Source organism: Ursus americanus, chromosome 27 (genome assembly GCF_024610735.1).
Source record: "Ursus americanus isolate L20-20 chromosome 27, mUrsAme1.1.p, whole genome shotgun sequence".
Taxonomy (NCBI): domain Eukaryota; kingdom Metazoa; phylum Chordata; class Mammalia; order Carnivora; family Ursidae; genus Ursus; species Ursus americanus.
Genome location: NC_142153.1, coordinates 40124471 through 40137073, shown reverse-complemented (window position 1 = coordinate 40137073; position 12603 = coordinate 40124471). Strand labels below are relative to the sequence as shown.

The 12603-nt window shown below is 39.3% G+C and overlaps 1 protein-coding gene across 3 annotated transcripts in view; it reads right to left on the bottom strand.

The window, feature by feature from the left end:
• Positions 1 to 2640: 2640 nt before the first annotated feature.
• Positions 2641 to 12603, bottom strand: part of SNX25 (sorting nexin 25) — a 124356-nt gene continuing 114393 nt past the window's right edge. For all 3 annotated transcript variants that reach the window (XM_045785789.2, XM_045785788.2, XM_045785787.2), the window contains 5 exons: positions 11461 to 11578; positions 7982 to 8048; positions 4449 to 4630; positions 3827 to 3927; positions 2641 to 3238 (listed from right to left, as the gene is read on the bottom strand). In XM_045785789.2, the coding sequence (XP_045641745.2) occupies positions 3158 to 3238; positions 3827 to 3927; positions 4449 to 4630; positions 7982 to 8048; positions 11461 to 11578 (549 nt within the window). In that variant the 3' untranslated portion in view covers positions 2641 to 3157. The remainder of the gene's footprint in view (positions 3239 to 3826; positions 3928 to 4448; positions 4631 to 7981; positions 8049 to 11460; positions 11579 to 12603) is intronic.

Below are 12603 nucleotides of genomic sequence, written 5' to 3'. Positions count from 1 at the left end.
TTGGGACATCTTGTATTCTTAAAAGAGATTCTTATAAATAATTTGTTAACTTATTATAAACTTCAAAAAAAGTAGGTTTAAGAATTTGCTTAGAATCTTGCCTCTCCTCATCTCCCCTTAAAAATCTTAATGAGTAAAACCACTGCTATATTCCTGATAAGATAATTGGTTAAGCAAGATGTTTCTTTGTACTTAGACTCATTTTCTAGATTTAAAAAACCTTAGATGCATTTCATAGCAAGAAAAATTTGAAAAAATCTCACTTAAATCATCTATCAATATAAGAACTGTAACTAAATATGCTAAAAATTTAAATTAGCAAGGGGCTTTCCTCATATTAATGAGATCTATGAAGATAAAAGTTGACAATATAAATCGTAGGATCCAGATGGAGAACATGGTATAGCAGTGTACACGTGTCAAACAGATACACTGGAAACAATGTCTTAAAGATACCTTCACAGGGTGCCTGGGTGGCTCAGTCGTTAAGCGTGTGCCTTCGGCTCAGGGTGTGATCCTCGAGTCCTGGGATCGAACCCCACATCGGGCTCCTCTGCTCCGCTAGGAGCCTGCTTCTTCCTCTCCCACTCCCCCTGCTTGTGTTCCCTCTCTCGCTGGCTGTCTCTATCTCTGTCAAATAAATATTTTTTAAAAAAAATTAAAAAAAAAAAGATACCTTCACAACACCTTCTCTGTAAACATCCTAAACCTGATGTGGCTTTATTTCATAAATCACAATCATCCTTTCCAAAAGTGGATCTAAACAAGACCTCACCTTGTATAATTAATACGCAGGTACCAGTCACTAATGAAGTACTGTATGGCAGAAAATTACTTGTTCTTGTTTTACGTTCTGGTTTTTCCATGTTACTTGAACTTCTATCTCTATATAAAGGAAAGCAATTTTCATAGACTTAGGTCTGTGTGATACCCTCGAAAGATCACATACTTCTCCCTTCAATCTCTCAAGACATATAAACTTAAACCATCCCTGAAAATGAATCCTTTTCTTTTAAAACCTCTACCCAAGACACTCTATTCTCCCCCACTAATGTTTCAATATATCAAGTCCTTGACAAGACTTCATAATACCTAGCTTAAATCTCCTTCTACAATATAAGCCCACTTGCTTCACCCTTGTTCTCTTAATACCATCTATATATAATATGCCTTCAGTCACTTGAAGATCTAAATTCCCAACCAGTATTCTCTTCTCCACACTGAATCCCTTAAGCCTAAGAATCCTAAAATAGGAACACGATAAGGTGGTGCTTGTTGGCTTTGACAGCACACTTAATAGATATGCTATCTTTCTTCATCCGAGTCAAGACCACTTTTGTGACTGCCATTAAAACATAGGTCTGAGAAATCCCAAATGTAGGAATTTGACAGGTGTTAATGTGGTGATACGCTACACTTAACTGTCTTCACTGAATCCAACATAAAATTGAAAATTTTATGTAGTTTCCATAAAGCTGGTACTTCCGGCACAGGGGAGCCCTTGCAAACTACCACTGCTGCAGACCGTGATATACACCGTGATCCGTCAGTGGGGACAGTCTTTAACTCGAGGGAGTTGAGGCTTCCAGATCATTAACCTTAAAAACAAAAAAACCCCAAAACTTCTAAGATTTCTTATAGCTGTTATCTTATGAAAAAGTTAAAATTTATCTTAAAGAAAGACTGAGGACTCAAAATAGTTATTTTTCTCATGTGTAGTATAAACTTGTAACAGCTATGTTTAATTATGCATAAGATGGACATTACCAGTAACTGTGTTGGGGTGAGTTCCCGGGGTTTGATGATCTCGCATTGCTTCTCTTCCCTGAATGCGTCTTTTCCACATTCCTGTGAAGGATAATTCTTATTCATATAAACAGCCAACTTTGGTTTGTTTTCGCTTTTTTTTCTGAAGTGTCAAATATCATCCTGGTTTGCAAAAAGGATCAAAGAGCTGTGACTAAAAGAATCCCAAAGATAAAATGCAGTTTACTAATTTTCAATTATTTACCTTTCAGAACTTACATTCCGTATCAAGGACTTGGCAGGTAGGATCTAGCGATGCCATAATCAATACCACCTCAGTATACAGTATTGTGCTTTCATGGATTTTGGACTGAATTTTTACCTATTAATTGTTTTGCTTTCAATGTTCCTGGGGGGGGCAGTTACAGAAGGGAAAATGTTTTATTATCACTGAATAATAGATTGTGAAAACTGACTGATTTGTTCATGGCCCCACTATTAATAACAGAACAACACCTGTACCCTGGGTCTCACCCAATGCCCTGATGAGTCCACAAGACTTGATCAAGTCCCTCAAGTCCCTGAAGTAACTTCCAACCTGTGTTTCCTTCTCATTGCTGCCCATCCTTCAACGTTCAGCTCCTATCCCTCTCTCCCAACACATCATTTCAAGCACAGATTTGGCTCTTCTCATTCATACTAAACACTGTATTTTTCACATATTCATTCTGTGTCTAGAGAAAGGCAGCCAACTTTGTACTTCCTTGCAGAAGTATTTATGTGCACAGTGCTTTTTACCAAAAAAAAAAAAAAAGATAAATATTTGAACTGCCTGAAGTGTTTTAACCTCTTTTTTTGAGATGTAAGCACCTTACATATCATAGAGCTCAGTGATTCATTTTTTTTATATTTTATTGCTTCAAATGCTTCAAACTATGGGAAATCTTTGGTAAAAATAAAGACAATAAAATTTTCACAATCACTTTCCACAACGCATTGCACAACAATGTTCTTCAATACACAAGAAATAATACAGGAATGTTCAGAGTCCTCAGTGAGGAAAGTAACTGTACAATAGTCATAGTTCTTCATTTTAAAACAAAACTGTTTTCATAAATATTTAAAATATTTCCTAGGTTCTTATCACATATTAACATTTGTATTTCAATCAGTGTGTTGAATTTTATATTATTATTAAAATAAAAACAATAACAGAAGTGTGTTTTTCTGTTGCCTATGACAGCGTTAAGTACCCACCCCCAACCAATTCTGCTCACTTCACACAAAACTAGAGGGAGGTAACTAACAGAAAAATCAATATGGTTCTCAATCAAGCCCTCTGTGGAAAAGAGGAAAATATTTCATGTCTATTGTTACACAGACATTTCTCGGGTGGTTTATTTGTGCAGACTCAAACTTGACCAGCTTTTAGTTGATCTAAATGACTTCTCAGCTCAGGACACAACTCTATTAGCAGCAGTTCCATCAGCACCTAAACCAAGAAAGAAGAATAAAAGTAGGAAAATATGTTTTGTTTAGTTTTGTTTTTTTCTCTAAGGATTTACTCAAAATAGTTACGTCTAAGAGAAAAGTCTCATTTTAGGTCTGAGGTGATTCTCCATGAACAAGTTATTCTCAAGTGAATGGAACTAATATTATATAAACTCCATTTAGTATCAGATTGATTCATTTCATGGTCTCTTTGCCATTATCACACCATCAACAATAGTTAATATTGCTAATTATAATCAGACAGATGACTGGAAAACAGTCTGCTTTCCTGAAATAGGAAAATTAAGCAGTCATGCAAAAAATGTCACGTGCGTCAAGTCAGGAGGGACAACTGGTCTGAGAGAATGAGAAAGCTGCACATGCTCGAGGCACTCCTTTTCTTTTTCTTTTCCCAAACCGAACTGAACAGTCAGACAGACAAAAATGAGGCAGAGTAAATACATGGGTTCAGAGTTATAAGTAACAAGAATGATTAAGTATGCAAAGGGTTAAAATCAACCCCCATATGTGAACAAAGACATAAAACTGAATTAACAACTAATCCTCTGGTTGGCTTTAAATTACTCACATATAACAGATGCTTATTGGCTCTCGTTTCTTGCAGTGCATTGAATATTTTTATTATGCCATGACGGGCGTTTTGCTGTCCAACGAGGCTCTGAAGTGTATCTGAAAGATCAGGTTTACATTCTATGCTGTTACTGATCAAGTGCACACTCCAAGCCACACCCGGTGAAGGAGACAGTGAATGACGCACACGTAACAAACAAGGACACTGGGCACAAGGCACGCGAACAATCAGCTCTTTCAGATGTTTAAAGAGGAAAGAAGTTTATTTAGGATTTTTCAACATTAGGCATTTATACACACTACAATTTTAATATGTTTCTATCCAATTAAAAATTAACCTCTCTAAGTAGTATATTTTAGCAGGATTTTTAAAGCACAAAATTTATTATCTGTCCTAAAACATTTTTCTAAGTAAAACAAAGCATTATAACCACTACTGTTCTTATTAGATTCTCAGTATGATTTCTTAGCAAAGGACATGGTTTAAAAGAAAAAAAAAAGTGTGATCACTTTTCTTGTTGTAAATAAAGTTTCCTGAGAGATGTAAGTGAAAAACGCCTTGATAGGTTAACATTCGCTCTTTATCTCTGTACTTTTCAGGATCAGAAGCCAGGCCTCACCTGGAATGTTTTCAAGCAGCTTCTGCTGTGCCCTCTGTTTTGTTGCCTGACTTTGTTCTTCGCTTCTGATTGTGGTTGGTGGCGCCAATTTCCCATTTGGCCAAAAAGCATCCCGGAAAACACTGACGTAGTAAACCAACATCTGCTCACTGAAAATCCAGCTCACTGTGTCCCGGATTTGTCTTTTAAGAGAAAAATATTTCTTGGATGAGGTTTTTAAAAGTCGTAGACTCTATTCTCAAAAGGCTTTTATCGATGGGTAGGTGAAGATACAGCCTGATCTAAACGTTTGATGAATAAACTAGGAATTGGATTTTTAAACTCTGGCTCTGAAAGGTATTTTTTCTTTTGGCCGTACTGGATGACCATTCATTCCGGGAGCTCACATGTCTTGCATGCAGTACCCTGCACTCTGTAAGGACAAGAGCGTAGAAGAGACCGACTGGTTTGAAGCTTGCAGCTACTCTAACTGTGCACAGTACTGAATACACTAACTTCTCCATGAAGTGGTATAAACTGAAACCATAAATGCATTTTAAGACTGTTGAAAGTGGTCTGAAAAGCTTCCCTGAGCTGCTGAAGTCTCAGGGAAGAACCTGGCTTTTTCACTAGCTGTCTCTTGGTGTTGCTATGGCAGATCATTCTGGGCAGAGTGCTCTGACTCAGGGTAAGCATTTCACACGCTCACTAGGCAAGGGGAAAAAAAGATCCTTTTCTTTTCTTTTTAAAGATTTTATTTATTTATTTGAGAGAGAGAGTGAACACGAGAGAGCACAAGCCGGGGGGTGGGGAGTGCGGTTGGGAGGCAGAGGAAGAAGCAGAGTCCCTGCTGAGCAGAGAGCCTGATTCGGGGCTCGGTCCCAGGACCCTAAGATCATGACCCAAGCAGAAGGCAGACGCTTAACTGACTGAGCCACCCAGGTACCCCAAGATACTACCTTTCCCCTTAAAGTGAAGGCCTTTGAAAAGATACATTGCTATCTAGAGCATTCTACATTTCTCTGGGGATGAAAGTTGGGCAGACATTTGACTTGCACAGTTACAAACAAATGGCTTTTATCTGGTTATCCAGCTCTTCCACATAACCCTATCTCATTAGTCATTAGTAAAATACTAACTCATTCCAGGATTTCTGCTGTCAAGAGACAAGTAACACAGTTCAAAGAGCCCAAGAGCAGTTGTGAGGTTGGGAGAGGAAAAGGGGGAAAGAATCATCTTGACAGTGCCAGAAAGATTTGAAATTTCAAACTCAATTCATGAATAATAATAAATCAAAAAGCCCTTCAAGCATCTGACTTCCCAACCATTTAAAGGCTCAATGTAAGGTTTTTAGAAACAGTATCTGAAATAGAGGTTTCAAGCCCTAAAATTTTGCACAGGAATCAGTTACGATTGATGTCTAAACTCTACCATGAGTCAAAACTATTTTAATTCTGTTTGTAACTGCATGTCTCCTAAGATACTTCCCTATACTGCTTAGAACTGGGCAATTCAGGTGTGCCTGGGTGGCTTAGTCGGTTAAGCGTCTGCCTTCGGCTCAGGTCATGATCCCGGAGTCCTGGGATCCAGCCCCACATCAGCTCCAGCCCCAGGTCGAGCTCCCTGCTCAGCACAGAGCCTACTTCTCCCTCTGCCTTTCCCCGCCCCCATCTCTTTCTCTCTCTCTCAAATGAATAAATTTAAAAATCTTTAAAAAAAAAAAAACTGAGCAATTCATATCTAGGCCAAATAAAATAATTTTATTAATTTAATGAGGTTTCTGCTTTAAGAGAGAACCTGCCAACCTGCCTGCCTAAAAGAATCTACATAAAAATGCAGACACCTTGTTTTCTCCGTAGTCTTGCTTTGAGTTTCTCACTGGCACTACATGAAGAAATTAAGTAAGAGAATTTCAATTTGCAATTTAAAATTAGGTAAGTGACTCTCACAAAAGGTCATCACCTAAGTATTTTCTTCCAATTTAAGTCTGACTGTCAATTAGCCAAAACCATAGGAAGCTTTTGAATCAATTCTGGTATGTGAATTATAGTTGGTACAAGGCAAGAGGCACATATTGTACTGCTGCTTAATTTTATGATGTGTCATCTCTGCTAAAGGCAAAAATAGCAAAGGGCCGGGTGCTCCATCATTTCTCTACCTGATAAAAAGCCCACTGAAATGAACAGCCTGAAAGCCTCTACGTGATGCTTCTCCTCCGAGTCCCGTGAAAGTAACTGCCAAATGTATTCACCACTCACAAACCACAGCTGCTCATTTTATAAGTAAGAGCCACTAACATAGACAGGAGCAAGGGAAGTATGCATGATTTGCTGAAACTGAAAAGGAAAATGAATTAGCAAGTCTGGAGTACTGAGACATACAGAGCCATTGTGGAATTTTCTTTATCTAAGGCCTGTCTACGTAACAGTTAAGAGGCTTGCGTTAGACTGAAAAGGTAAGTTATACAGGCCAGGTTTCTGATTAAAACAAAAGCATAGGATACTAAGTCAACTAAATAAGCCACTAATACCATTTTTTAAAGATCTTAGAAACTGAAATAAACTTGTGCTTATGACAAGGAAAATATATTCTATTTGCGAACGAGTAAGAAGATAACTTGTTCTTCACTATGTCTCCCTTAAAAATTTTTGATTTTATGATAAACATACATACAAGGTTACTATGATGGTTTTAACAACTAATCTTTCACTTGGGAAAATCTGATAATTTCATCTTGAAACATACTTTTCTGTACAAAAATGTGATTTCTCTCCCTTATCTTTTAGCATGTGACTGACGTTTTTATTGTGCAGGAAGTCATATGTTTATCTCTTGAAGAGCACTGGATATAGAGTTAAACTCTTAACATGGATAATGGACTATAGCTTAGAGTATACATATGGCTTACAATACTGTTATATGAAATACACATATATCTCAATGGATGGATATTAAGGTATTAATTAATAAGAGCAATTATCATTTTAATGTTACCCCAACTTGGAAAAAAATATATGGTTTGCATTTCTCTTCAAATAAATACCTGTCATGTCATCCTACTTTCATTTTGGCTTAGAGTCCAAGCCGTAAACTGATTCCCATCATATAACATAAAAACGCTGTACCCAAGATACTCAAACTGGTCATCATGATCAAAAGAGAACTTTATAGAACTTTTTGGGTTTTGCTTTTGTTTTTCAATTTTATGTTTATAAGTAATCTCTACACACTTAACATGGGGCTCAAACTCACAACTACAAGGGTCCACCAACTGAGGCAGCCAGGTGCCCCTCCAAAACAGCATGTTCTGACCCCTTCAGCCAGAATGCTGAAGCTAGCTCAAGCTTTGATCTAGTTCTTCATGCGTTCTACGGGAGAAATTATTTCAGAAACCTGTCTCCCTCTCCAATCTAAGAATCATAGCAGAAACAGAATGAGAAAATATAAACCCTTCAGATAGAGAGATCACTGGCTACTATACCCTGAGTATAGTAATTTGACTATTAAGGCAAAGAGTAAGGCATGAATTCAAATATTAATGTCATGCAACTCACTTGTTGATGGTTCTTCCAAAAGTGACCTGAACAAGAGCAATTAATGTTCTTCTCACCCATTTAAACACTAAAAGAGAAATCAGAGTTAAAGAATTAGCACAGTATATCACAATTATGACATTTTCACAGCTGCAAAAAGCATAAATCTTACCATTTGACTCAATCCAAGTCCTGACACCGCATGAAGACTATGATATCTGCAGAACCTGGGTCTTGGTTAGCAAACTTCTACCCCTCAAAAATCCTCCTAAACTTTCATTTTCTACATAGCAACTGATGAGATAAAACCGAAGAGTTTTTACAGCTTTTCAATGCCTCAACAACAGCTGAGCTAGCAAGTGCAAATAATACTTTATTTCACATGTCCCCAAGCTACTTACATGTCTGTTTTCTGCTAGCAGACAGTACAATGCTATTTTAGATTTCTGTCTGGCTTGTGGAACCCAATTTTCTCACACAGTGCTCTGAATGAGAAACATCTGTGGTCCAATATTGACAAATATTTTGAAATATTAATGAATGGGTGGGTCTAACTTCCCATTTGGATAGTAGTTTGTGGATCACTGCATATTTTTATATATTTTATGCCTTTGGGAGAAAGGTGAACTGTGAAGAGCCAGGTTCCTGAGTGAGAGGTGGGTTCAGTGCTCTCCTGGGCCACCTCGCAGAGCAGCTGGGCACAAACAACGTCCCTGAGCCTCAGTTTCCTCATCTGTTCAAGGACAAGAGTAACATGTGCTTTTCTGCTTTAAGGATCTTGTTGATATTTTATCTGAGTGTTGTGAAAGGTTCTACAGATCTAAACTTTTATTACTAATGTGGAGAGACATCTTTACAGGTACAGAATATGAATATAAGCCAAAAGAAGGCAAAGAAATGCTATGAGGATATTTTAGGCCTGCAAATTGGAATCTAAACCAAATTCTCCATCTATATAAATTCACACCCATTCATTGAAATGTTTAGCTACTCACACATAAGCAAATGAGATATTCAGGCTCGGCTATAAGAGTTCAGGGCTCCTGCCTTTTAGGAAAACCTAAAAGGACTACATTCACGAACACCTCTGTATAAGGGAAACCACCCAAACAAAATCAACAATTAACACAGACTTGGCACCAGACTTGAAAACATTCTAGTCATTTCTAACTTTTTAGATGGACCTAAGTGTCCAGTTAAAGTAGTGTTGTTAATCTTTCAAGTAAGAGTCAAGTCTTGGAATCAGAACTATGCTTCAAAAGTGCTTTTAATTTTTTATGGAATTCAGAGCACGCTGATAGCATGCAGATGTGTTCATTTTAGGTTGGCATTTAGGCTGCGAGGAGCACACCTGCCAGTGTCGATAACTTCACTCTGGCTTTCTAGGGCGGGAGAGAGGCAGCCCACATGCAGAGGGTCTGAGGACAGTGACAGTTATTAATTTTTTAAGGGCTGTCTTACTGATGCCCTTTTGTACACCGAACCAAAAAATGTCTTTGGTGCAAATTCTCTCCCATCACTGATCTACGCCTTTACTACTTTCTTCCTAACTTCTCCTTGTCCCCAGTCCCCAAACCACACAGGAAACAGCCCTAGTATTTCTTCCAAGGACTCATTTGTTCAGAGACAGAAGCAGCTGCAGCAACACTAGGATTTTGCTGACGGCAACTATATCACATCTTGTTATAAATGATGTTCTATTTATTCCCCTCTGAAATGTCATTGGCAAAACCAAATATGCTTCTGAGCAGGCATATGATGGAGGAAATCCACGCTGCAAAGACAGGACTTTGAGCCCTACTCCCATCCACCATGTCTCTCAATCTTTGTACCTCAAAGAGCACACTGCCAAAAGGCTAAGATGCTGCTTCCTCATTCTTACCAACTCTACGGGAAACAGAGAGGATTCACGATTTAATGGGCCAGATTTCACTGAGGAAGAGTCAGACTTTCGGTGGAAAACTAGTTGTTTCTGCCTACATTGAACCAAGGCAAACATCAGTGTATCTTAGAGTGTCTAAAATACGGAACAGGGATAGCTTTTTCATCTGAAAGCATCTCTAGCATTTGAATGATATTCTATCATGGATATTTCTTAATTTAACTATCCCCCATTTCTAAAGTTCAGCTTAGTTCCAACTTTTCATTATTGAAATTATGCTAAAATGAATACCCTTATGTATAAATCTCTGCCCGTAGTTTAGAATTGGGTCTATTGCTTAATGTGAATTATATTTTTGGAAACCCTGTGCTGTAAATTTACTGAAGGAAGAATCTACTTCTGATATACTTTTGTTTCTCCTACAGAGTGATAGCTAGAACATATGTTCCCAAAGTGTTGGCTGATTGTTTTAGCTTTGGCTTACTGGTGACCAAAATAATTAATTCTGGCACTTAAAACTCCTAGCCGACCTTCTTCACCCCAGGGGAAGAGATGCTAATCTGAGCAGACCGAGCACGGGACTGACAGTCAGTCACAGGGCAACATACATAGTACCGGCTGGTGGCACCACTGTGCTTTGCTACCCCTTACTCCCCTCACACGCTTCCTCTCCAGGTGGTGAGGTGTCCTGGCTCTAGTAAGTCCTGAGGCTCCAGGTACACTGAGTACACTGGTCCCATGATTTTGAGTGTTGGGGGGCTGTAGAAGGTGTGTGTGGGCAGAGGGTCCTATTTAGGACTCAAGACTTGGCCAAGCAGCACAGTTTGACCTTTTACCCAGGACCAGTTTGGGGTGGAAGCACCTGTGTGGGTCTTAACGAGAGTATTTTAATCCTGTTTTTGCTCTTGTTTCTTCTAAGTACATCTCCCTCGAGTACTACCAGGGTAACATTTGTCAACCTTGGTGCTAACTCTTTCGGAAAGGACAACTCTGTCGTGGGAGGCCGACCTGTGCATTGCAGGAAGTTTAGCAGCGTCCCTGGCCTCTGCCCACAAGATGCCAGTAGCACCATCCCCCAAGTTGTAACAACCAAAAATGTTTCCAGATATCACCAAATGTCCCCTGAGGGACAACACTCCCCCATCCTTTCAGTGATAACCACTCCTCTACGGAAACAAAGGTGTAGTTGAAAGGTGAGATCGAGGCACGCCTGTGTCCCTGACCATAGCACACCCTAACAGCACCAAAACCTCCCCTTGAACAATGGGGCTCCTTCCTTGGCTAGGCAAAATTATTTTTTGTGTACCTTTTGGTGATAAAGCAATGAAGCTATGCTAAATCACATAAAAGAAATTCAAAGCATTCTATCTGTATTCAGAAGAACATGGTATAGAGTAACTCACCCAAAGTTCCATAAGTACAGACATAATTATCTGTCTTAAGGCCGTGGCCTCACATTCTACCATGGTATCTGGTTAGATCTTAAAAGTATTTGCTGATGACTGAATGGATATAAATACACATCTGATTCAGGAATAAAGGGATATTATGAGTGTGTGTGGGTGTGGGTGTGTGTAACCACTTAACAGCAATCACCGTTAAATAATAACAAGCTTACTTCCTCGAAGTTCAAAGATCTCCCCAATCAACATGAAACATGGTTCAGCCAAGGCGTCTTTCCTCCCATCCACATCATCACCATAATCTGACAGGTCACTGTCCTCTTCTGTCTCCTCCTGGGGGTACAGAAAGGTCAAAGGAAGCAGATCACTTATCCAAGGAAGCTGGTAGAGTTGTTCTTTTCTTTCAAAGTGTAAATTCCAAACTATTTGCTCGCATTTCAACCGTAGATGCTCTTTCAACTTTCCTACATTCTCAACACAGGGCAAAATGTGTATCTAACCTCAGGGAAAACCTTTGATGTTAAAGCCTTATTCAAGGCTCAAAGTAATTGTGAAAAATCTCTATCACTGTATTAATAAGGAGTGAATTAGTAGATAACAGAATAGTTTTCTAGCCATTTTGAGTTTTAAAAGCAAGGCTTTTTAACTTTTTTAAGATTTATTTGAGAGAGAAAGCGAGAGTATAAGTACATGGGAGGAGGGGCAGAGACAGGAAAAGAGAGAATCCACACACAGACTCCCTGCTGAGGGCAGAGCCCAAGCTCACAACCCTGAGATCACTAACCGAGCTGAAATCAAGAGTCAGATGCTTAACCGACTGAGCCACCCAGGTGCCCCAAGTAAGGCTTTTTAACTTAAATGATTTTAAATTCACTGTTTTTTGGGGCACCTGGGTGGCTCAGTCGGTTGAGCATCTGCCTTCAGCTCAGGTCATGATCCTGGAGTCATGGGATCAAGCCCCGTATCAGGCTCCCTGCTCAGCGGGGAGTCTGCTTCTCCCTCTGCTCCTCATCCTATTCATGCTCTCTTACTCTGTCTCTCTCTCAAATAAAGTCTTAAAAAAAATTCCCTAGTTTCTTTAAAAACACGTATATTTCAAAGTAATGTCATTATGTCAAAGCTCTGACTCAAGCTTTGATTCTGTATTTCAGTTCGTCTCATTTCTTGACCTGCGTATCAGCAAGTTTCAGTTCAAAACTCATTACAGGCCAGGCACCAGGCTAGTGCTAACAGGCGTGATGTGGACCCAGACTTTCAGTGGCCCCCAGCGATCCGGGGAGGCTGACAGAGGTGCGTGGCCGTTTCCGCAAGCAGGGTGAGTGCTATCACAGAGGCACAAATGGAGGCGGCAGAAGGAC